This window comes from Anopheles ziemanni, chromosome 3 (assembly GCF_943734765.1).
Source record: "Anopheles ziemanni chromosome 3, idAnoZiCoDA_A2_x.2, whole genome shotgun sequence".
NCBI lineage: Eukaryota > Metazoa > Arthropoda > Insecta > Diptera > Culicidae > Anopheles > Anopheles ziemanni.
Window position 1 is genome coordinate 39,183,227 of NC_080706.1, and position 22,194 is coordinate 39,205,420.

General features: G+C 48.8%; 2 protein-coding genes across 2 annotated transcripts in view; one reads left to right on the forward strand and one right to left on the reverse strand.

Annotated features, from left to right (window-relative positions):
• The first annotated feature begins 239 nt into the window (after positions 1–239).
• On the forward strand, positions 240–18,689 carry LOC131289041 (E3 ubiquitin-protein ligase hyd). The gene is made up of 19 exons (XM_058318236.1): positions 240–367; positions 938–1,401; positions 2,149–2,387; positions 2,418–2,979; positions 3,216–3,643; positions 3,722–4,883; positions 5,961–8,697; positions 8,859–9,348; positions 10,095–10,573; positions 10,652–10,847; positions 11,185–11,277; positions 12,105–12,746; positions 12,777–13,721; positions 13,924–14,135; positions 14,664–16,303; positions 17,202–17,408; positions 17,498–17,645; positions 17,723–17,953; positions 18,059–18,689. Exons 2-19 carry the CDS (start codon positions 1,340–1,342, stop codon positions 18,269–18,271), a joined length of 10,686 nt encoding a protein of 3,561 aa, XP_058174219.1. The 5' UTR covers positions 240–367; positions 938–1,339; the 3' UTR covers positions 18,272–18,689.
• A 2,405-nt stretch (positions 18,690–21,094) lies between these two features.
• LOC131284706 (uncharacterized) overlaps positions 21,095–22,194 on the reverse strand; it is a 49,547-nt gene continuing 48,447 nt past the window's right edge. Inside the window, exons 11-12 of the mRNA XM_058313569.1 lie at positions 21,540–21,973; positions 21,095–21,326 (exon numbers count right to left, since the gene is read on the reverse strand). Of these exons, the coding sequence (XP_058169552.1) occupies positions 21,095–21,326; positions 21,540–21,973 (666 nt within the window). The remainder of the gene's footprint in view (positions 21,327–21,539; positions 21,974–22,194) is intronic.

Below are 22,194 nucleotides of genomic sequence, written 5' to 3' on the forward strand. Positions count from 1 at the left end.
GGAAAATTGTCGTCAGTGCTCGTCGTTTTCCCTTTGTTTATAAACAATATTTGACACTTGAGTTTAATCAATATGGTGGACATGAAATCCCCTATTCCGTAACCGTATTCATTACCCGTGCTCAATCTAATCAAATTTTTAGAATCCGTCAGATGGGATTCGAATCTTTGGAATCCGTCTAGGGATCGAATCTTCAAATCTTCCAAATTTCGATTTTGCCAACACTAAACGGCAAGTTGCCTCGACTCGCCGTCGTCGTTCCGTCGTGCTGCGGCTTTTTTTGATGAGAATTGGGGTGAACATTACATGTGTCTGCTCGCCATCACTGCGCTGCACGAGTTCGACGACAAGAAAGAAAAGTGACTAGGTAGATATTGAGTTAATGTGAAAAACGGAAGTTTTACGATAGTTTTCTAGAGCCACCATTCCACGGCGAACTCTTTTCTGCTTGGACTGTCAAACGAGCACACGGTTTTTCCTTGGAAAGGTAGTTGGTAGAATTGATATGGCCGCTGGGGGATGTGTGTCGGACAGACTGTACCCAAGGCACGCCTGAAACGGCAGGAAGTGGTTGCTAGCTGTCCGGTGCTTGGTAGTTTCTGTGAGGTGTTTGATTAGCGGTGAAATTGTCGCAAAAGAAAAACGTGGTAAAATATCATCCCGGTGGTGGATGAGTCCTCTGGACCGATTTTAGACTAGCAGCGACACGCTGCGGAAGAATTGCGTTTAGAAAGTGTTGATTGGTGAAGACGTGGAAAGGGTACGGGAGAAAAGAACACTGTTTTTAGTGTGCTTAGTCCAAAGGGCTGGTGTGTGGAGTAGCAGAAAGAGGAAGAACGGAGGCCCTTTTGGCCATCGCCGTCGTCGGTTCTTCTTCTTCGAAATCGAGCGATGTGTCTTGGTCATTCATGGAAGTTCTTTTCTTTTTCTACAATAGATTTGTGTGCGTGATCACAGGACTGAAGTGAGAGTGTGGTTGTGCATTCGTTTGTGTCCACTGACATATGCATCAGCAGTGTGTCGAAGAACCAGCAGCAAAGGCTGAAAAGCAGTAGCCGAGCGAACACAATCTTCGGCAATAGAAGTGGAAAACAGCAGGAATCAGTTGGAGATTGGCGAAGATTTCCGCACGGGTCTGCATACCAGGCACGCCTGGTCGATTCGATCACCTCATTTACCCACATCCTGTGCAGGGCGACAACCGACAGGGATCGCCAGCACTTGTCGTAACGCATCGATAGAAACAAGATTCTGTCGATGAAGCAATCAAACGGCCGTCGTAAATGAGTGTTCCGAAGCAAACATCAGTGTAGATTAAGCTCAGCCCAGCAGCATCAAGATGTCGACGTTACATTTCGTTGTTCATCCGCTCCCTGGAACTGAGGATCAACTAAATGACAGGTAGGTACCGTGACCGCATTGGTGCTCCTCGTACTTGTCAATTGGTTCTCGGCGGTGCTGCTGTGTAAGATGGTAGCCGCATTCTAACCCCACTGCTGAAGAGTAAAAACTGGCGTATTGGTACACAGGTGGTGTAGGGAAGCGGGAGAGGTGGGGACGTGGCCGTTGCATAAATTATGTGTAGTATGCACGCACCTCGTGAGTGTGTGCAAGCAGGCCGAAGGATGTGCAGATCATTCACCACTTCTTTTGGTGGTTGCGGTCGGAAAAGCAGAGCTGGAAGCAGAACGTCGCGTAATGAAATAAGAAACGGGCTGTCAACGGTGTCTGACATCGCCGGGGTAGACTGTGAAAAAAGCGTGGCTTCAAGAATCGCTTCTTCGGTCTACATTTACGTATCCCAAACCATATTGCATTGGATGGCCATAGCATTATTTTCGCCTATAGCTGGCACCACTAATTGTATTCGGGTTGGAATAGTTTGTTTGGTTAATTTTTCAACGCTACGGTGTTGAGGTGGCGCTAGTGTTTTAAATTGTTCCCGTCTGCGATAAAAATGGAACAATCTAGTAAACCACAGCACATATACTAGATGTTAAGTTTCAAAACCTGTTATCTTCTGCTGCATTAACAGTTTTTATGTCTTTTGAACTGTTGGCAAGTACGTGGATTTTATTTTTTCATTGTTATGTACGCTAAGACAAAGTTACCTTTTGCTTTAATGTTAATCTTTTTCATTCGTTTTAGAATACGCGATGTGGCTGATAAAATCAATAAATATGGAGTCCAAACACTACCAGGGCTCCAGTCGCTAAAGGTACCGGTCAAGCAGATCGTTATCGGACCAGCGCACCTAGGCATCTTGCTCGAGGATGGTCGAGCATTCCGCGTGGCGTTCTCCATCATACCGGAGCGGCTGGATCTCAGCAAACAGGATGCCTCAAAAGCCGGTGGAGTCGGTGGAGGTGGCGGCGGTGGCGGTGGTGGTGGAGGTGGCGGTGCCGGTGGTGGTGGAGGTGGTGGCGGTGGTAGCGGCGGAGGAGGCGGTGGCGGTGGAGGCGGAAGCGGTGGGGGAGGTGGAGGCGGAGGAAATCCTTCCGGTCAGGCCAACAACAACTCGAAAACCACACCCACCTCGCGCCAGTGTCGCTCGAGGACGCGAATAATGCGCACCAGCAGCTCGATGCGCGGCGGAAGTAGCTCTCAGGGGTCCGGGTCACGCAGCACCGGTGTCATTATGGGAAGCGGCTCGTCGGGCAGTCGGTCGATTGTATCCGTGCCGGCTCCGTTCGTGCCGGAGGAGTTGGTAGCACAGGCGCAGGTGGTGCTCCAGGGCAAGAGCCGCAATCTGATCATCCGCGAACTGCAGCGCACCAATCTCGATGTGAACTTGGCCGTCAATAATCTGCTGTCCCGCGACGACGAAGGTGGAGACGATACGGAGGAGGGAAGTGATAACTATGTGGCCGAGGATTTGATCTCTCTGCTGGACGGTGGCTTCCATCCAGACAATAGCGTCATTATTGACGCCGAAGCGATGTTCTCGGAGGATGTGTTCGGCTTTTCCAACATTAGAAAGTAAGTGTGGCGCAATGTTTTTTTTTTCAAAAATAAGTGTTTGGTTTTGTACCTATTTTAAATCACGTTTTCTAAAACAACAACAAATTAATTGGTTAAATGCAGACAGACGAACTCAATCTTGGCCCGACAAATGGGTCGATTGTGTTCGACTTGCATTCATCTTTTTGGCATTTTCAAAATCACAAAACTAACCCAACATTTTCCAAAATTGTTGTTTCATTGGCTCATACTAGTTTGATGTTGTACAGCCGTGCTCGCAGTGAACGCAATCAAAACAACTCTTCTTCGGCCAGTGGAGGAGGATCGGGAGCCGGTGGCAGTGCGAGTGCAGCCGGTGCGGCAGGTACCAGCTCTGGAGGCAATGGAAACGATGGTACCGTTGCCGGTAGTCGATCCAGCGGAAGTGGCCAGTCTGGACCGGGGAATGGCACCGGTGGCAGTTCGTCGTCGGCCGTCGTTTCGGGAAGCGGCCAATCGGGCGGTCCATCTGGTGGTGGTGGTGGAGGTGGCGTTGGTGGCCCATCGGGTGTTTCTAGCGGCGCGGGAGGTTTGAGCAGTGCGGAACGTGAAGGCTTCGGTCGATGGCGCGATCGGCAGTACTTTGGACCACGCCGCTGGTTTCAGAGTGGACGGGAAGATGTATGGGAAAAAGATGTCGGTGGTAAGTAGGAGGGTAGGGTTCGGGTGTCATCCTTCACGCGCTTTAACCATCTCTGCCGTTTTATTTTTTGTGTTGTAGATTCAAAAAAGAAAGACTACTCTTCAGGCTACCCGCTTTGGGTATCGGACGAGATGGAACCATGGCCGGAGAGAAACCAACCAGTCCGTTTTACGGAAATCGCATCTCTTTACTCCGAGTTCATCGGGGTGACAGCGCGGGGCGAACTGCACCAGTGGCGCTGGGCCGATGTGGAACCGTACCGTAGCAACGACTCGCCGGACGTCCACCATCCGAAGACAGTGCCGTTGAACCTACAGCATGAAAAAGTGACGCAGATATCGGCCACCCTTATACGCTGCTCGGTCGCAACCGAGGCCGGTCGTATTGCTACCTGGATGGACGAGCTGCTCGGGTACGCCGGAAACAAGCTCGAGCACGTGGCATCTAACTATCCCGAGTTTAACCTCGATCGGATCGTGTCGCTGCACACCTGCACGCTATACACGGTGGCCCGCACGGAGAGTGGCGAGCTGTTCTGGTGGGGCGTGCTGCCGTTCGGTCAGCGCAAGCGTCTCTGGGACAAGTACAAAGCAAAGGCGAAGAAACCGGTACGCCCGAGTGTGAACATGCCGGAGGTGACGGTGGGGGCGCAGGTTTGCATGAAAACGTCCCCCATGTACCAGCATGGCGCAATCGGATTCACAATCTCGAACGGTGTGCCCAAGGTGGGCCAGCTGATTAATCCCGCCTGGGACCTGACGAACGTGGGTCGCTTTAAGCTGCTATCGATGTCGACCCTGTCGCAGCAGTTGGCGGCCAGTACGGCGGGCGCTTCCTCGGGTGCAGCTGCTTCCTCGACAGCGGGCAGTGGTACCATGAGCGGGTCATTGAATTCCGGACTGCTGGGTTCACAGAGTGGTAACTCAAGTGGCGTTGGAAGTATGAGCGGCATCTTGGATAAAGACTCCAAGGGGGGAAGCTCGTCCAGTGCTGGTGGTACTGGTGGAGGTCTCGGTGGAAGCGGCTTGTCTTCCGCGTCCGGTGGAAGTGGTTCGTCCGCTAAGCAAGGAGGCAACAACAAGGAATCGGCGGACCGTATCGATATGCCTCCGCCGCCGTCGCCGGCATCCAGCACGTGCAGTGACACGGGCAGTGTGACAAACTCTCACAAACGGCAAAAGCGGATGACGCTGAAGGAAGAACCCGATCCGAAAAAGGATGAGGAACAGTGGTTGTTGAAGTAAGTATCCTGGGAAGTCCGATTAAGTCAAAGCTCGATTGAATATTTAGTTATGCTACAACTTTTCGCAATATTTTTTTTTTATCTCAGTTTGACTTATAGAGTCAGCGAATAATCGATCATAGTTTTCGTAGTATTTGTTGTTTTAGAGTTTTGTCTACATATAACACCTTTTATCAAATTTTAATGCTATGTCCTATGGATTCTAATGAATCGGTCTAACCTATTATTATTGCTATGGCTTTAGATTTTAACATATTACGAGCGCCGTTGAGTGAATCCGTCCAAAGCATTTCTTAGCATATCACAGCATCCAAAGCTTTTCGAATATTCCTTGTTGGAACCAATTTATTAACAGTTATTCAGATTTAATTATTTATGTTGTTTATGTCTGATTTGGTTCCAATGATTCCATAATTGGTTACTTGAGATATTTTGCAAAGTATGACCACACTGCTCCAGCAATTATTTGCGTTCATTAGATCAATTATTGCATTCATTAGCTCAAATTTGTTTAGTGAACTGGACCGTCTCGTTATTTGTTTCGCTTGATTGATCAAATTCTCAATCGGACTCCAGCTAAACAAAAAAATTCGAAAATATATCCATACGTAATGGAAAATTCAAACCATAAAATGCAAATAAGTTAGGATTCACTAAAAGCCAAAAAGCAAGATGGTAAAAGGTGTATAGATGACTCAGGTGTGGACAACTTTCCTGAGGATAGTGAAATTAAAATAAATGTCTAATACTAACCTCCTGTTCCGTATTCGTCCTTCAAAGTGGTTTACAAATGTACTGGTGAAAGTCTAACTAAACAAAATTAGTCCATCTTTATTATTATTGACAGCATATTGTTAACTGTTGGTAAAAAGTAATTTTCTACATTTAAATTTTCAATGTGCATTGGAAAAATCATGTACTGACTGAAGAGGATAAACTCTGATGTATAACGTGTCTTTTCTATTTTTTGTTTTTGGTTTTTGTTTTGAATACATATACTGATTTGCGGTAAATGATTCTCCCCATTTGAGCAAATTTAACTTATATCTTACTTATGTTTCGCTTTCTCCATAGGGATGTGATTTTCGTTGAAGACGTGCGCTCCGTTCCGATAGGGCGTGTGGTGAAGGTAGATGGTGACTATGCGGCAGTGAAATTTCCACCACCACCCGGCAGCACCACCTCGAGCTCGTCCTCGTCTAGCAACGGTGGCGGCGGTGGCGGCGGCGGAGGTAGCAATAGCAAGGACAAGTTCGACGACAGTATCGATGCATGGCAGGACTGTCGGTTGTTGCCCAAAGATGCGCTGCAAGTGATCAAATCCGCTACGACACCGCGCGTCCCTGACTGCTTCCAGAAGATACCGCGCCGCATCGTGCTCAGCCCAACGGCGACCGGTGGAAGTGGTGGTGGCAATGGGGACGCACCCGGCGGTGGTACCTCACAGCTGCTAACGATCGCGGTCGATTCGAAAGGTATTCACGCGATCATGAAGACTGGCAGTAAGCTGCACTATTCGCTGTTCAATCTGAACACCGGCCGACAGGAGCAGGACAGCGCCTTTCCCACGGATATGGGATCGTTTCTGGGTGCTTCGTCGCATCAGGAGGTCTCGCTAACGTGCGCCGGAGACTGCTCCGAGAGCGTGCTGTTGCTGCGCGATGGCAACAACACGCTGTACCCGATGGCGAAGGACTGCGTCGATGCGATTCGTGACCCGAGCTGGCTCGATCTGCCCCCGATTAAGTGCATTGCGGCGGCCTCGCTGACGCTGCCGTCGGTGGGCGTAAATTTGAAGTCGCAAGTCGCGCTTGTCGTCCTTGCGCCCGAGCAGCAGCATCTGATGTCGAAGATTCTGCGCTGCGATGTCGAAGGAGTCCGTCAGCTGCTGGCTTATTTGGCCGCCGGGGATGGTAGCGGTGGCAGTCAGGATGCGAAGTCCCACCATCTGGCATCCATTCTGAACGAGTATACGGACGGCAATCGGAACATCATTCACGCGTGCATCAGCATGTGTTCGCCAACGTCTAATCGGGAGCCGGAATTTACATCCAGCGGTGGCTCGAATGGCGGTGGCTCATCGAACGGAGGAGGATCTTCGTCCGGTGGGCTTGATTCGATTAATGTCATCACGAGCTCGATGATGGGTAACCGTCCGGTAAGCATCCGGGAGATAATGCGCCGCAACGTCATCAACCGCGAGCTGGTGCTGGAAGGTGCCAATTTGATGCAGAACAATGTGGGTGGCTCCGGCTCCGGTAGTGCGGGCGGTGCTGCGGGTGTAGTGGTAGACGAACAATCCGCCGCCCAGGTCGTTGTAGGAGGTGGGAACTCTATGCCGGTCGTGTACTGGCCACCCGAGTACGACCCAACCAGCGGCGACGAGGACAGTCTCGGAGGGTTGAACAGCTCGGTGGCCAGCGGATCCTCACAACAGCAACAGCATGGTGGTGGTGGTCAGCAGCAGTACTCAACATCACAGAAGTCGGTTGCGATGGCTTCGATCGCAGAGACGTACGTATCCGACCCGAACGAGCGGCGTCAGAATGCACTTACGATCGTGCAGTTGCTGTGCGAAAGTTCGGCGCTACAACCCCACCTGCGGGCCTTACTGTGCGCCAAGGATGCTCAGGGACAGACGCCGTTCATGTTGGCAGTAACGTGCCGCGCATACCAGGCCGGCATCACGGTGTTCAACGCAATCCAGCGCATTGCCAATGGCGACGCAGCGGTGCGCAACTCCATGATATTCCCCGTCGGTTCGGCGCCCGATCAATCTCCGCTCGGAATTCTGTGCTGCAATGACACTTGCTCGTTCACCTGGACCGGCGCGGATCACATCAATCAGGACATCTTCGAGTGCCGAACGTGCGGCTTGACGGGGTCGCTTTGCTGTTGCACCGAGTGTGCCAAGGTGTGCCACAAGGGCCACGACTGCAAGCTGAAGCGCACCTCACCGACGGCGTACTGCGACTGTTGGGAAAAGTGCAAGTGCAAGGCACTGATTGCCGGCAACCAAACCAAGCGCTACGAGCTACTGTGCAAGATGGCCAACGAGACGGACCTAGTGACGCGATTCAATTCACGCGGTGAACCCATCCTGTTGTTCCTCATCCAGACCGTCGGCCGGCAGATGGTGGAGCAGCGCCAGTACCGGGCGACTTCGCGGGTGCGCTCCTCCTCCGGGAACAACGCACGCAAAACGCCCAACCTCGAGTCGGACAGCGAAATGCCCGAGCATAATCTCGAGCCACCGCGCTTCGCACGGAAGGCGCTGGATCGGCTGCTGCATGACTGGCCGGCGGTGCGAGCCATGATTATGACCGGGGCGGAGCACGAGAAACCCGTCGTACCGAATGTCAACCAGCAGCCGTTCTACGACGACGACAATCAGCAGGTGTTCCTGCAGTCGCAGAGTGGCACAACGCTGCTGGACAAGTTTACGCACAGCCTGATCGTCCGGTGCAGCAGCGATCCGCTGGAGAAGCTGCTCGTGACACTGGTGACCGAATTGCAGGACGAGACGATTCCGGGGCGCGCGGAGGAAGCCCAGAAGGTGGCCCGTCGCTTTGTGCGCTCGGTGGCCCGCGTATACGTAATATTCAGCATCGAGCGGTTCCACAATCCGGAGAAGCAGCGCAATTCCACCACGCAAACGAAGCACTTGCAGGCGTATCGGCGCGTCTTTACGACACTGTTCAAGTTTGCCATCGAAGAGCTGGTAGAAATTTCCGACGCCCTCATAACGCCGGTACGGCTGGGAGTCGTCAAACCGATAGCACCATTCAGTTTGTCTTCGAACAATATCGATGTAAGTGTTTTACACATATTACTATTTGTCATCATTACCATCTAATTTTAATTTAAAAAGCTAACGAATCTTATTCGTTAGTAATAGTAGTTTTGGTATTTTGCTCAACAAACCAATTTTCCATCGCCTAATTATTGATTTTACTGGCTTCCCCCAACCAGAGTACGGATGATCTATTCTCCGTCGAACCGCTGGCACCGCCAACGAACCGCTCCGGCGGCACCAGTATGGTGCAAATCGCAAACGCTACCGCCAACGTGCACCTGGGCGTGGACAATATGGACAGCGAGCGCTCGTCGTCCGGGTTTATTTCGCGCATCAACATTCGTCTGCGCGACATCGACGACAATAACGACGCGGATGCGCTGGTGCAGGACGACGGCGAAACGTCCGAGCAGGAGGACATGGCCGAGCGCGAACAGCCACCGCCGAGACGGTCGTCCTCGTTGCGCCCGGTCACCAGTGCTGTCTCGTTGAACGCCGAGGAGGAATCGCAAGATCCGCTGCGGAATGAGGAGAACGCGCAGGGCGAGAGCGACAACGAGTTCCACTTTCACGAGGCAGAGACGGAGTCCGATTCCGACGACAATCAAAGCACGCAGGACGCGCAGCGCAGTGTGCAGACCGGAGCGACGGCTGGCTCGGACACAGGTGAAGGTTGCAATTTGCTCTCAGTTTTATTTATTTATTTTTTTTTTTATGCATCCTCACTCACGAGCGTCTTATGACAAAGTGAATACGAAAACGGTATTCTATTGGACAATCAAAATTTGAACAAAGTTGAATAGTGTACTGCTAGTTGATTTAAAACTAGAATCTAAATAGCGGCCATTTTGGTCCGAATGATTTATAACGCGCTATAACTTCATCATTTTTGAAGACTTTTCTGATAGCTATTTACCTACCATTGACGTCATTTGTCATCTGAAAAATTATGAAATAGTATTTAAAAGGTGACTCAATGTTTTTGCTTTCAAGCACATTCTTTCTGAATTGACATTTTTTCTCATTCCGAGCCGGTCTTTTTTTCTTTACCACCGAGCTAATGGAATGATGGAGAGGTGCATGAAAAAAAGAAAAAAACGCCAAACGTCATCAAATATTCTAAACAGTAGCCGCTTACGGATATTAAGCTTGAAAAATGACGAAATTATAGCATTTGTTAAAGAGCCAAAAATTCCGCTAAAAAGTATTCGAAGTACAAGTTTCAAAGCAATTTATTTTGATGTTAAACAGACTTGGTGTAAAAGCTCAAAAGAAAATGAATTTACTATTGAAATTATACTTTTAAAATTGAGTAATTCAAATTTGATTGGCCAGTCATAATGCGCTACGTCGTCTGCGTCTTGCACAGCGTGGTTGTATTCGGGGAGAATGTTAAATGACTCAACTTGCAGGTTTAAATTCGCTACTGTTCGACAATGAAGACGATTCCGGCGACTCCACACAACCCGATGATGAAGGTTCGGAGGATGGAGAAAGTGACGATCAGTCCACGGTGGATTTCAATCTCAACGACGAGCAGCTGGAGCGCCGCCAAACGCCCGGTGGTAACCAGCGCAGCAACCTGGCCCCGCAGTCGATGCAGTGGGCTATACGCAGCCGCGATACGGTCGTACCGGAACGGGTGCGCCTCACTACGGGCGGTTCCAATCTAGTGTTCATCGATCCGACCACACTGCGGCGTTCGACGGCCGCCGTTACGGCCGCCCAGCAGCAGGAAGCTCCCACAATGACCACCACGGCCTGTGCGCTGGCGCGTGCGTTCGGAATCATTCTTCGACAAATATCCGACCTGGTTGGAATGCTACCGACCACCATGACGGGCACCTCGTCCGCCGTTGATGTGACGCATCAGGAGGCTGTTCAACTACAGGTTGGAAATCCTAGAAGCAACCGTCCGAAAGACGCACCACGTTACTAAATATGTACTACACTCTCTTTTGCCCCAAAGATGTACGTTGAGAAACGATTGAAACCCACCTGGGAGTGGATACTGACCGTCATGGAAGCAACGGAAGCACAGTTGCGCTTTGGCGCCTCCTTAACCGACTCTACCGATCCATCGCATCCGCTTCATCCGCTCAATATACCGGCCGCTTCGTCATCCACTGCCTCCGAGACCGTGGCCGGAACAGGAATGTTACCAAGTGAGTATCGCTGGTTATGATGCGGGTGTGCGTTCATTCGTTTGTTAACTCTATTTGGTCATTCATAAAAATCAATCAACATTAAAATATGTGGAAAAGTTCTATAGCGATGTTTCATTATCGGTTCCGATGCTTCAACATGAATGCTTTTAAAATTAAAGTCTTTCCGTGGGACATGTAAATCATCAGGTCTCCATCGAGCTTTCACACACCGTTATCTATTTTCCTGGATTGTAAAGTTGTCTACTTCAGCACCGATTCACATTCCGCGCCGCTGCGGCACTCCATTGTATTGTGTTTGATTTTCCTATCCGTTATTTCTCTCTGTTCCTTTCAGCTGCCAGAAGAAGTGCCACGATCAGCTCGCTAGGCAACGTGGCCTCTGCGCGTAGTCTTGGATTTGCCGATAACGAGCGAAACGCGCGAGATGGTACGTTGTTGTTTGTTGTTTTGGTGTTTTAAGTGACAGGTTTGAAGACAACGCAACAGGGTCAATAACTCCTTCTACCGCCTGCGCTGCAGTGCGGTGAGAATGGCGTGTGTTGAAAATACGACGAAAAAAAAAAAATAATAAAAACACATTCAGCGGCCGTCCCAAAGTCGGTTGGCCAAGCTGCAAGTGTTAAGGCGGCTGATTTATGTTTCTATTTGTCTTATCAGCCGTATCAGCGGTTTTCTATTGCAGTTAGTGGAACAAAGGATATGTGGAGATGGTTTATATGACAATGAAAAAGTTTCCGAGGTCTTGCAACCGCTTTCTGTAGGGCAGCCTTTTTTTTGCATTTACAAATGATCAAGCATAATATAACCAGTCGTTTTGGGCGACAAGATATTTAAAAAGAGAGGTCGCAGCATACCATGTAACGAGCCAAAAGCTTGGGAATATGTTTAACAGTTACTTTGAATTTTTCTTATTTTTAAGATTTAGCAAAAAGAGTTGGTTAAAACGACCAATTTGGTATATTTAGTAAACTGAAAATTACAGCCGTTACCACTCCGTGTCGTCGGCCGTGCGCCGATTGCTTCGTTTTGTTCGTTGCGAATAAGACAAGGGAATCGGATCAACAGCTGAGCGAGTTTGCCCAAACAACGAATCACCGGCACAATAGCCGGAGATCATGGCACAAACGTTGGTATGAAGTGGTATCGGCTATATTTAGGGCGTTCTGTTTGTAATATGGGAGAAGGTTGCACGTGGCTAAAATTAATTCAGAGTATTGAATTAATCTTTTATCTTTCTTTTTCCTTTTCTTGCAGGTGGCTCCTCGATGTCTGCAGATTCAGAGTCCAGCAGACGTGATTTCCTTACCTACTGTCTCTCGCTGATGCGCGCACACAACTCCGAGCATCGCGACTCCTTGCCGGTGCTGGACGTAACTGCGCTTCGCCATGTAGCATACGTCCTGGATGCGATCCTATTCTACATGCGCGCCACAAACGAGTTTGAAATTGATCGCGGCACTTCGGGCTCGAACGTGTGGGGCGACGATCAGGACGAGAACGAGAATGAAGAAACGGAGGAAGAAATCTCGACCTCGATCGTGATGGACACGGACTCGGTCGATGAGGACGTCCTGTCGCGACCTTCACTCGGCCGGCGCCACTCGTTCTTCCAGCGTTCGGACTCGACGCTCTGCCTTGGCTGTCCGGCACCGGACCCGTTCAATACGCCACTCACCGAGGCGTTACCACTGGCCGACCAACCCCACCGGTTGCAACCGAATGCAAAACGGGAGGACCTTTTCGGCATGCCGAAGAGACCGATTACCTTGCCACCGAATGGTGGCGGTGCCTGTGGTAGTAGCGGTGGTGGTGGTGGGGTAGGATACAGCGCGGCCGCTCAGAATGCGTCGGCTGGCTTTGCCGGTGTTATGGGTGAAGCTGTGGTAGGGGGCGTGAGTAGCAACGTCGGTGGAAGTGGCACCGGAGCTAACCTGGAATTGCCTCCCGTTCGGCTGAGTCTTTCGTCGTCGATTCGAAACGATCCGTCGAGCGATCAGGCCGACGGCATGATTGTCGATCCGACTGAGACGATGTACGTTGAGCAAAGCCAGGACCAGGCCGTGCCATTCATTGGTGGAGCCGCCGGTGGTGGTAATGTGCAACCACCAACTTCACCTCCTCCGCCGAGCACGGACTCTCGTGTGCGGGTAGAAATTTCACTTCCCGTAGGAATTTATCAGGCCACCAGTGGATCGACCTCTTCTGCTGCCAAGGTGCAGCAGGAAATGATGGATGCTGTTGGAGCCGGCTCTAGTAGTGGTGGAAGCACGGTCGCGATTAAATCGGGCGAAACACTCTCACCGAAACCTCCGCCTCCGCCACCACCGCCGGGTAATAGCAGCAGTAGTAGTAGCAGCAGCGGCAGCGGTGTTGGTGCTGGCTCTTCCTCCTCCTCGTCGTCGTTCTCCTCCGATGTGTACTACAAGAAGAGCCGGCTGTTCTTCACGAAGAACAACAAGTACAGCGAAGAGTCCGACGTCGATGAAGTGAGTATCAGTTCGGATGAGCCGCACGACTTGTCGCAATCGTCGCTTAAACTCGATGTCGATACGGACCAGGATCACGATGAGCTGTCAGAGTCGGACTCGGAGGACTCGCGCCCGACCGCGGTCAAACGGCAGAAGCTGAACGATGGTACGGATGCGGCGACCAGCGATGAAGCCACGGGTGGAGTCTCGCTGGTGATGTCCCAGCAACAGCAGCAGCAGCAGCAAACAGATGGCAGTATCGTGCAGCAACATCAGCTGCAGCAACACCAACATCAACCGCAGCAGCAACATGTCCAGCTTCATCAGCAGGAAGCCTCGTCTGCCATTAGGCCACCGATTATTGTCACACGAAGGAAGGTGGCGATGGCGGCAGAAGCAGCCGGTAGGGGAGCCGTGGCAGGCCAGGTCGGACTGGATGCGTCGATGACTTTAGGTTGGTATTTACAATCAATTTTAACACTTTGATAGCTTTTATGCTTCAATATATTTTTATTAAAACAACATTTTAGAACTCTTGACAGCTCGCTATCAAAAATGATAGCCATGGCAGTAAACGTGTTTAATTCGTTATTTTCCGTTTCCAGGACCAAATTCATCTGCTGCCAGCCTATTATCATCGGATGTGGCAATGGCAGGCGATCAGGCAAGTGGCAGCTCATCATCCTCCTCCTCCTCCTCCTCTGGTCCTTCCGTGTCCTTTGCCAATCCATTGGTCACCATCGGAGGGAGCTCCGGAGCGGCCGGTACCTCGCCAGGAAAGAGCGTCATTGTCCGTGCCGGATCATCATCGACGACGGTGAGTGTGCAGCTGCAGTTTAAACGACAGGTTTCGTTCAGGAGAAGTTTTGGTTTTGAGCGCGATACAAAGGAAGTGTTTAAGGAAGTGTGTCCTTTCTTTCACTCAACGCTCATAGAGCATGTACACACTATCTGTGTGCCCGCTTTCTGATGACCTTCAGGATGCAAGAGATCGTTTACCTGGAGGACAGATACGGAGTGGACAAAATAGTTCCAAATATTGAACATTCTAACCTAATTTTTTGTAGAATGTAGAAGAGAGTTATTTGATTATCGGAAGGAGTAGAGCGGAAATTTTATATTCATAGAACAGAGCAAAATAGGCGGGGCAGACATGGGAAGGCGAACTAATATTTTACTCATCCTCAAATCAGAGGAGATAATGATTTAAAATAATAATATTTCCCAACAAAATGGAAGGAGACATTTATATCTAACCCATCCGGTGTTGTTTTCGTTGTCTTGTTATTCGATGTAAATTTGTTTACTGAATCATCCTGTTACGTTATTCTCGATATGTTTTTAGGTATTTGCCGCTAGCAACGCCGGTGTCAGTAATAGCAATTCGTCGGCCGACCTTATTCAACCAGCGGAGGCAATGGATATTCAAGAAATTTCCGCACACGTCACGGTTGAAACGACTCCCAACGTGGTTTTGACGGTGGAGACGACCGCAAACTCCGTAGTACCGGTGGCACCGGCTGTCCAACCCGAAATGCCTCCTCGGGGCTATTATCTACGCGGTGCCTCCTCAATGCACTCGTCGGTACTTTCGTACATCCTGCTCGGCCGCTGGCGCCTCTCGCTGAACCTCTTTGCACGTGTGTTCCTTGAGGACGTTGGCATCGAACCGGGTAGCGTCATCTACGAGCTGAACGGTTTCCCTGTGAAAGAGGCCAAGTTCCGGCGCTATATGGAGAAGCTGCGCACGAGCTGTTCGCACCAGAAGGACCTAACGCTATCCAAGATGGAACGCAATCGGGCGGCACTGCTTTCGCAGACGTTCAAGGAGCTAAACACACTGTACAACAACCGGCGTGTCCAGCAGCCCCTGATGTTCTCCCGGGTGAAGGTGACGTTCAAGGACGAACCGGGCGAGGGTTCGGGTGTGGCGCGAAGTTTCTACACGGCCATCGCCGAGGCGCTGTTGGCCAATGAAAAACTGCCCCCACTTGATACGGCCCAGACTGGACCGGGTAAATACGGCCCCGGGCCGTTTAACAGCATGCTGCAGCGTCATCGTGGTAGCAGCAGTGGTGGCAGCGGAGCGGCAGGTTCTGTCGCCGGAGGAAGTGTGACCGGAGGAGGAGGTAGCAGTGGTGGACCCGGTGGCAGTGGAGGCAGCGGTAGTAGCAGTTCGCGCCGTGGGCTTTCGAGTAAGCAGCCGCTGTGGCGTCCGAACCGGGAACCACGCAAGACGCTCAACTACGATGCCCGACCGTTCCGACCGGCGAGTGAAATGAACGCCGGAGGATCTTCCGCTGGGGCAGCGGCGGCCGGCGCTGCTGGCGGCAACAGTAGCCCACCGTTCCTGCACGTCGGTGATAGTTTGTCAGTGCAGCAGCAGCAGCTCGGCGAACGGCTTTACCCGAAAATCCATCAGCACCATCCGAGCAATGCAGCCAAAATAACGGGAATGCTACTTGAACTGCCCCCTACCCAGGTGCTCCTGCTGCTTGCCTCGGACGACAATTTGCAGCAGAAGATTGGCGAGGCGTTAGAAATTATCGTGCACCGACAGCGGCTTGAAATTGAGAACCTAACGAACGGTGGACAGTCTTCATCATCTTCTGGTGCTTCTGGAACACAAGGAACAAGTGCCACCGGCGGCATGATGGGAGGCTCGGGGGGAGCTGCTGTCGCTGGCAACGGAAACGGTGGTTCCGGGTCTAACGCAGCGTCCGGGTCGGTGGGAAATCAAGGAACCGGTGTCGGAGGGGCTAACTCATCCGGATACAGTTCGGGAGTGCCGGTGGCGGTAACAGGAGGAGGACAGGCACAAGGACAAAGTGGTATTTCATCGAAAAAGACTGGACCTATGCTAGTGCTTGAGGACTGCCAACTAGACGCACCGCTGTTCTACACACCCGGCAAGCGGGGCTTTTACAGTCCCCGACAGGGCTATCCTTCGAGCGAGCGGATGAATGCTTTCCGCAATGTTGGAAGGTACGGAATGTCACACATTTTTCAAGTGTAGTGTTTTCCAGATCAATCCAATGGTGTTGACTGTTGGAAATCTGGTTGTTAAGAAATCATTTTTGCATAACAATATTCAGATACATATGACAGCACTGGAAAGGTTGTGGTGTTAGTTATTAACGAACCAAATTAAGAGAGTATTCCGTCAAGGTGCCATCATTATATTTCGCGCCGCAGCAAGTGTAAAGGATTGTATTCAGTCTAGAGTTGTGTAAATCTGATTCTGATTCATGAATCTGAATGAATCTCTGCCTGATATGGGATTCATGAATCTTTCATCGAGAGATTCATGAATCCTGAAGACACACCAACTGATGGAAAGTCACTAGCCAAAAATGAAAGAATCGGGGAGATTCGTGACAGATCCATGAAAGATTCATGAAGATTCATTTAGATTTCTAAAGATTCATTAAGCTTTGAAGATTCTCCGCAAAGATTAATGAATCCATCGGAATGAATCTTAGGTGAAAGATTCATATGAATGAATCTCGCTAAAAGATTCATTAAGCACAACACTGATTCAGGCGGTAAATGTGTCGAAGGGAGTAGTTTCCAATGGGTTTTCAAAGGATAGAGCAAGTTTAAATAAGTTGATTGTACCCCTAAACATCTAAAAAGAATGCATACTGTTCATTGCTATATCCTTTATCTTTCAATACCCGATGCTAAATTAAATGAAGGTGGTCAACTGATTGCTTTCTTAGTTCGACATCGTTGCTTCTGGTGCCCTGGTTATTTTCTTCGCATACCTTACACAATAAAATTTCAGTGCTGTAAAACTTGTCTGCATATCTGTTAAAATTTACTGCAATAGTTCGTCACTCAACTTGTTCAATTTCATTACCTGGTTTTTCTTACTTCACAGATTGATCGGATTGTGTTTGCTTCAAAACGAACTGTTTCCTCTTTTCCTTCAACGGCACGTACTGAAATTCATCCTCGGTCGCCAGGTACGATTCCACGATCTAGCCTTTTTCGATCCGGTGGTGTACGAGTCGTTGCGTCAACTGATTAAAGATTCCCAAACCAAAACGGGCGTGAGCATTTTGCAGAGCCTCGAAATAAACTTTGTGTAAGTATTTATTTATGCCTTTTGTTTTATCATCCCCTGCGTGTAATGTTGTTTGTAATAATCAACTCAAATCATACACAAATTCACAGGATCGATCTTATACCGGAAGAAGGTTCTGGCACGGTAGAGCTCGTACCTGGCGGTCGAGATATTCCGGTGAATGAAAGCAACGTGTATGACTACGTGCGCAAGTATGCCGAATATCGGATGATAAAAACACAAGAGAAAGCTTTGGAGGTAAGTGATGGCACCGCGTATTCGTTTCGTTTTGGTTATAGTTAGTGATTCTCATCGATTGATTATGATTATCATAGGCGATCCGTTCGGGTGTGTTTGACGTCCTCCCGGATACGGCCCTCGAGCAGCTAACGGCGGAGGATTTGCGATTGCTGCTGAATGGCGTCGGTGACATCCACGTCGGCACGCTTATTTCCTACACGACATTCAATGACGAGTCGAACGAAACAAGTGACAAGTTGATAAAGTTCAAGCGTTGGCTTTGGAGCGTAGTCGAGAAGATGAGCAATCTCGAGCGACAGGATTTGGTAAGTGTTGTTTGCCGCTGACTAACGATGAAATCGTGATTTAAGCGCGCCCGGTCGTTCTCATTACACAAACAATGATTCGTTGCTTCAATTTCCCCTTCGCAGGTGTATTTCTGGACCGGTTCACCCGCGTTGCCAGCGTCAGAAGAAGGATTTCAACCGATGCCCTCGGTCACGATCCGCCCGGCCGATGACGCCCATCTTCCGACGGCCAACACCTGCATCTCCCGTCTATACATCCCGCTTTACTCGAGCAAAGCGGTCCTGCGCCACAAATTACTGTTAGCTATCAAAACGAAGAATTTTGGATTTGTATAAACAAAAATAAAACCTAACGGAGCAAATTGCCTCACAGAAGGGATACGAATGATAGGTCACAGGTAGCAATGAAAACGTTTTCGCCACGAAGTTTTAGCAGCCGAGTGTCGAGAAGTCGATCGGGGTTCGTATGGCTTAGGCCTCATTAGATATTTCCTTTTTTCTCGGAACTGTTCCCACTATTTGCAATGGGGAGTTAGAAATGACTTAGTTTTGCTATCGGTATTTTCTTTAATAAAGTAGAAAAGTTACTAGTGTATACAAAAACGAACGCTATCGTTCTCTCCAGTGCGCATATATACCGGCACACTCGGCACCAGCAGCAGATAGGCAGGACAAACATTCAGACAGAGCGTGCAGCAGGAGGGTTAGTGTGTGCGCGTATTATTTAGGGTGATACTAGCATAAACAACTCATTCTACATGGCACCTTCGTTCGCCATCTCGGAATGGTTCTACAATTTCTCGTTCCTTCTTCTAAGCTAGAAAATCCCCAACAATCGGTCGCGTATCAGGAAAAATTAAGACCCTCTGGATAAAACTAGATAGATATAAACCAGCGCGAAATGATAGGTTAATGGCATAAAACATGGATGTCGTTCAATAGCAGGTGATTAAACGTAATCGAAAGTCAAACAAGGGATATGAAACAAATGATAAACGTTAGTCAACGAAATGCGTAACATAAAACACGGCTCTATCGACATTGGCCGGTTGTAAAGGGTCTAGACAAATGAATACTACGCAAGGTCACGACTGTCTTTGGCTAGGTTTTGTGTGTTTCTTTTGCATAATTTAATGTTTTGGTTTGAAGAATGCTTATCTTTCTACCATGGCTTATGCGATGAATTTAACTCAACAAACAAAATATTCTTGCTTGTATAGAATATCACTGATCGGAAGATTTCTTCCGTGCATCGCGAAGCTGAACAAAAAGGGGGCAAACGAGACAACAAATCGATGTAGCTGCGAGCAGCTAACGATGGAGTAAAACACACTATACATATATATATATACATATAGGGAATAGTATCAACAAATGAAACAGAAGCATGCAAATAATATAACAATCTGATAATTATAAATATACATATATCAACAAACATTAATATATGTATATATATATTTATATGGTCATATATACACACCGCCCTTTGGTACATGTAGAATGTGCGTGTGCGTGCGAGCATGTACGTGTGCTAAACTAATTGACAAGCACCACATCCTTAACATACCGGTTTTGATCGTGACTAATTTGCGTTCAAGCACCGTGAAGAAACAAGCCAAGTGAAGGACGGAGCAAACCCCGAATGTCCTTGGGCGGGTGATAGGCGATAGCCGAATGTAATAACCATTTGTAGATAGAACGCGGAAGAAGCCGCCCAACGGTCGTGGATGGGTGGGGGCCGTATAGGATACTACTGTAGAAATTACGCCTGATAAGCAATGCAATGCCACATCTTAGAGATGATCAGTTGGTTCCGGATCAGTTGGGACGGTTACAGTAATGCAATGTGCTGAGTATGTGCAGCAGCAGACGGCACGACACAGGCATAGGGAAGAAAAACGAATGCGACAGATAGCTAGAGCGATGGACTGTTTTGAAGTGGGTTAAGGCCACCCCCGCGCAACAATAGGATTGTAATTTTTTCCAAAATATTTTCAAATCTTCGGTTGATTTGAGTTTGAATAAATAAACAAATGTCTGTTGTATTTTTTCGAATGGTCGTCAAACCGATATGAAATGAAGCACGAAGATATTTTTAACGAATTGGCGTGCGCGCGACTCCGTTAGCAGTTTCGGAAAAAAGCAGCAACAGTTGAAGCGCCAAAGGAAAGATTTGAAAATTTTCACATGGAAATGAAAACATATCGCTCATTAGTTGAACGTTGTAGTAGAAAATCGGTTTTCTTATTTAGATTCTTTTTTCGTTGGGATTTGAATTATTTGCTTACTTTCATACCCATATCTGTCACCACGAGTGAAGTGAAAGTTCTAATGAAATAATAGTTTATTTTAGTTCGTTAAGTATTTCCTTTCGTAGGAACATTTAGTACGACACAAAGGTTCTTTTCTTTTTTTTTTATTGTATAGTAAGGCGGAGGTTCAGAATCAAATTAGGCTGATTTTTAACGATTTGATCGAATTGAAAAGGGCAAACCACACAATTTCTTACGACCGCACGCACACTCGTATCTTGTACCATAGCGCGACCATTTATAGCGATAGTGGATGCTACGGAAGCTGCATTAATAGGGGTTTACTTGTGAACGAAAGAACGGCAAAGCACCGATAGCAGTTTGAAGCGATATAAAACAAATTATCAATTTTATGGAATACACGGAATGCGTTTTGATTTGTTGTGCGGCAGAGGAATAACTGTAACTGGGCGAAGGAAAGAAAACAGCGTTGTGGTGGAAAGGATTATATCATCCATCTCCTGCAGTGATATAAAATATGTTATCATAGTGCAAACCGACAGTTTGTTAAGTCATCAACCAGTTTTCACGACTATTTTTCACAGTTATACGTCGGTCATTGATCATGCTTAACGATTTACTTCGCAGTATTGTATGCATTTCGAATGTGCTATTTGATCTGTAAAGTACATTAGGTCATATCTTTTTCATAACTTCATTTGTGATGGTTTTATTTTCTAAAGTACGCTATATTACACTAGTGATAGAGACCGCAGGTGCGTAGGTTCGTTCGATTCAGTTACAACTACCCCGCTTGTCGGTTGTCTTTTCACGCACTATTTTGCTGCGTTAATACTCGTCCTAAGTTTGACTTGTTGGTGCGCTTGAAGGGTGCCGGTTCGCCCTAAGAAAAGTATGGCTGCGTGCGCGTGTAGCACGGATGGTGACGTCGGGTCAGATCCTTCTCGCTCATGGTCGGCACCTTCGGCTTCAGTTCCGGTGCGATCGCGTTCCCCATTATCGATAGGCAGTCAGCCATCATCGCACTCGGTGGTTGCTGCTGCTGGCCGTCCAGTGACATCCGGCGCGTTGGTGGATGGTGTTGCTGTTGCCGATGATCGTAGTAGGTGTTGTGTCTGTTGAAAAAAAAACAAAGCAACCAGTGAGGAGAGTTTTGGTTCGTCAGTTTTGTTGACGACATTAACAAGGCTTGCTCGTTGATAGATTGGATATGGTTTAGTGTTGTAAAAGTTAAGTGAAACAGTAATTTGGAAGCAGTTGCATGCAGATGGACAGTCGAACGAAAAGCAGATTATAAATCGTCCACCCTTGGAGTCCCGCGAAATTACCCATAGTCCTCAAGATGGTATGACGGTTCGGGATGATTAAAGCGCTGCGATTGATGCTGCTGCTGTTGATGAAGCTGTTGCTGCTGATGATAATACTGCTGCTGCTGCTGCTGCTGCTGGGACACTAGTGAAGGTGAGGATGATGAGATAAACTTTCCACCGCTCCCATTTTGCAATGCGGGATGGAGTACTGGTTGTGCGGATGGACGCGAACGATGCTGCCCACCCTTCGTAGTCGCAGTAGTAGTGCCCGTGCCCGTACTTCCGGTGCCCGCCGTCGTTGGGCCCCTGGAATGATGGGGCTGCTGATGGTGCTGGCCCTTATACGGATGGTGGCTGCCGCCGTGGCTCTCCAGCTGGTGCTGGTGGGACAGCTGATGATAGTTGTTGGCGATGGTCCGCGTTGCCGACGCAACGACACTACATTCCACCGTCTTCGAGGGCAAAGCAATGAAACGAAAATGAAAATAGTTGTGTGCATGAGCGTGACGTGAGCTGGGAAAGGATTTTTTGTTGGGCACGAGAATGGTATGATGTCAATGGTGGCTTCGATCAGCATGTACTGGCATGTGGCGACGAATGGACGAACACTTTCAAGCGATGGATCGGCAGGCAGCTAACTACTTTTTCTATCTTAGAGAGAAGTTAGGCATGT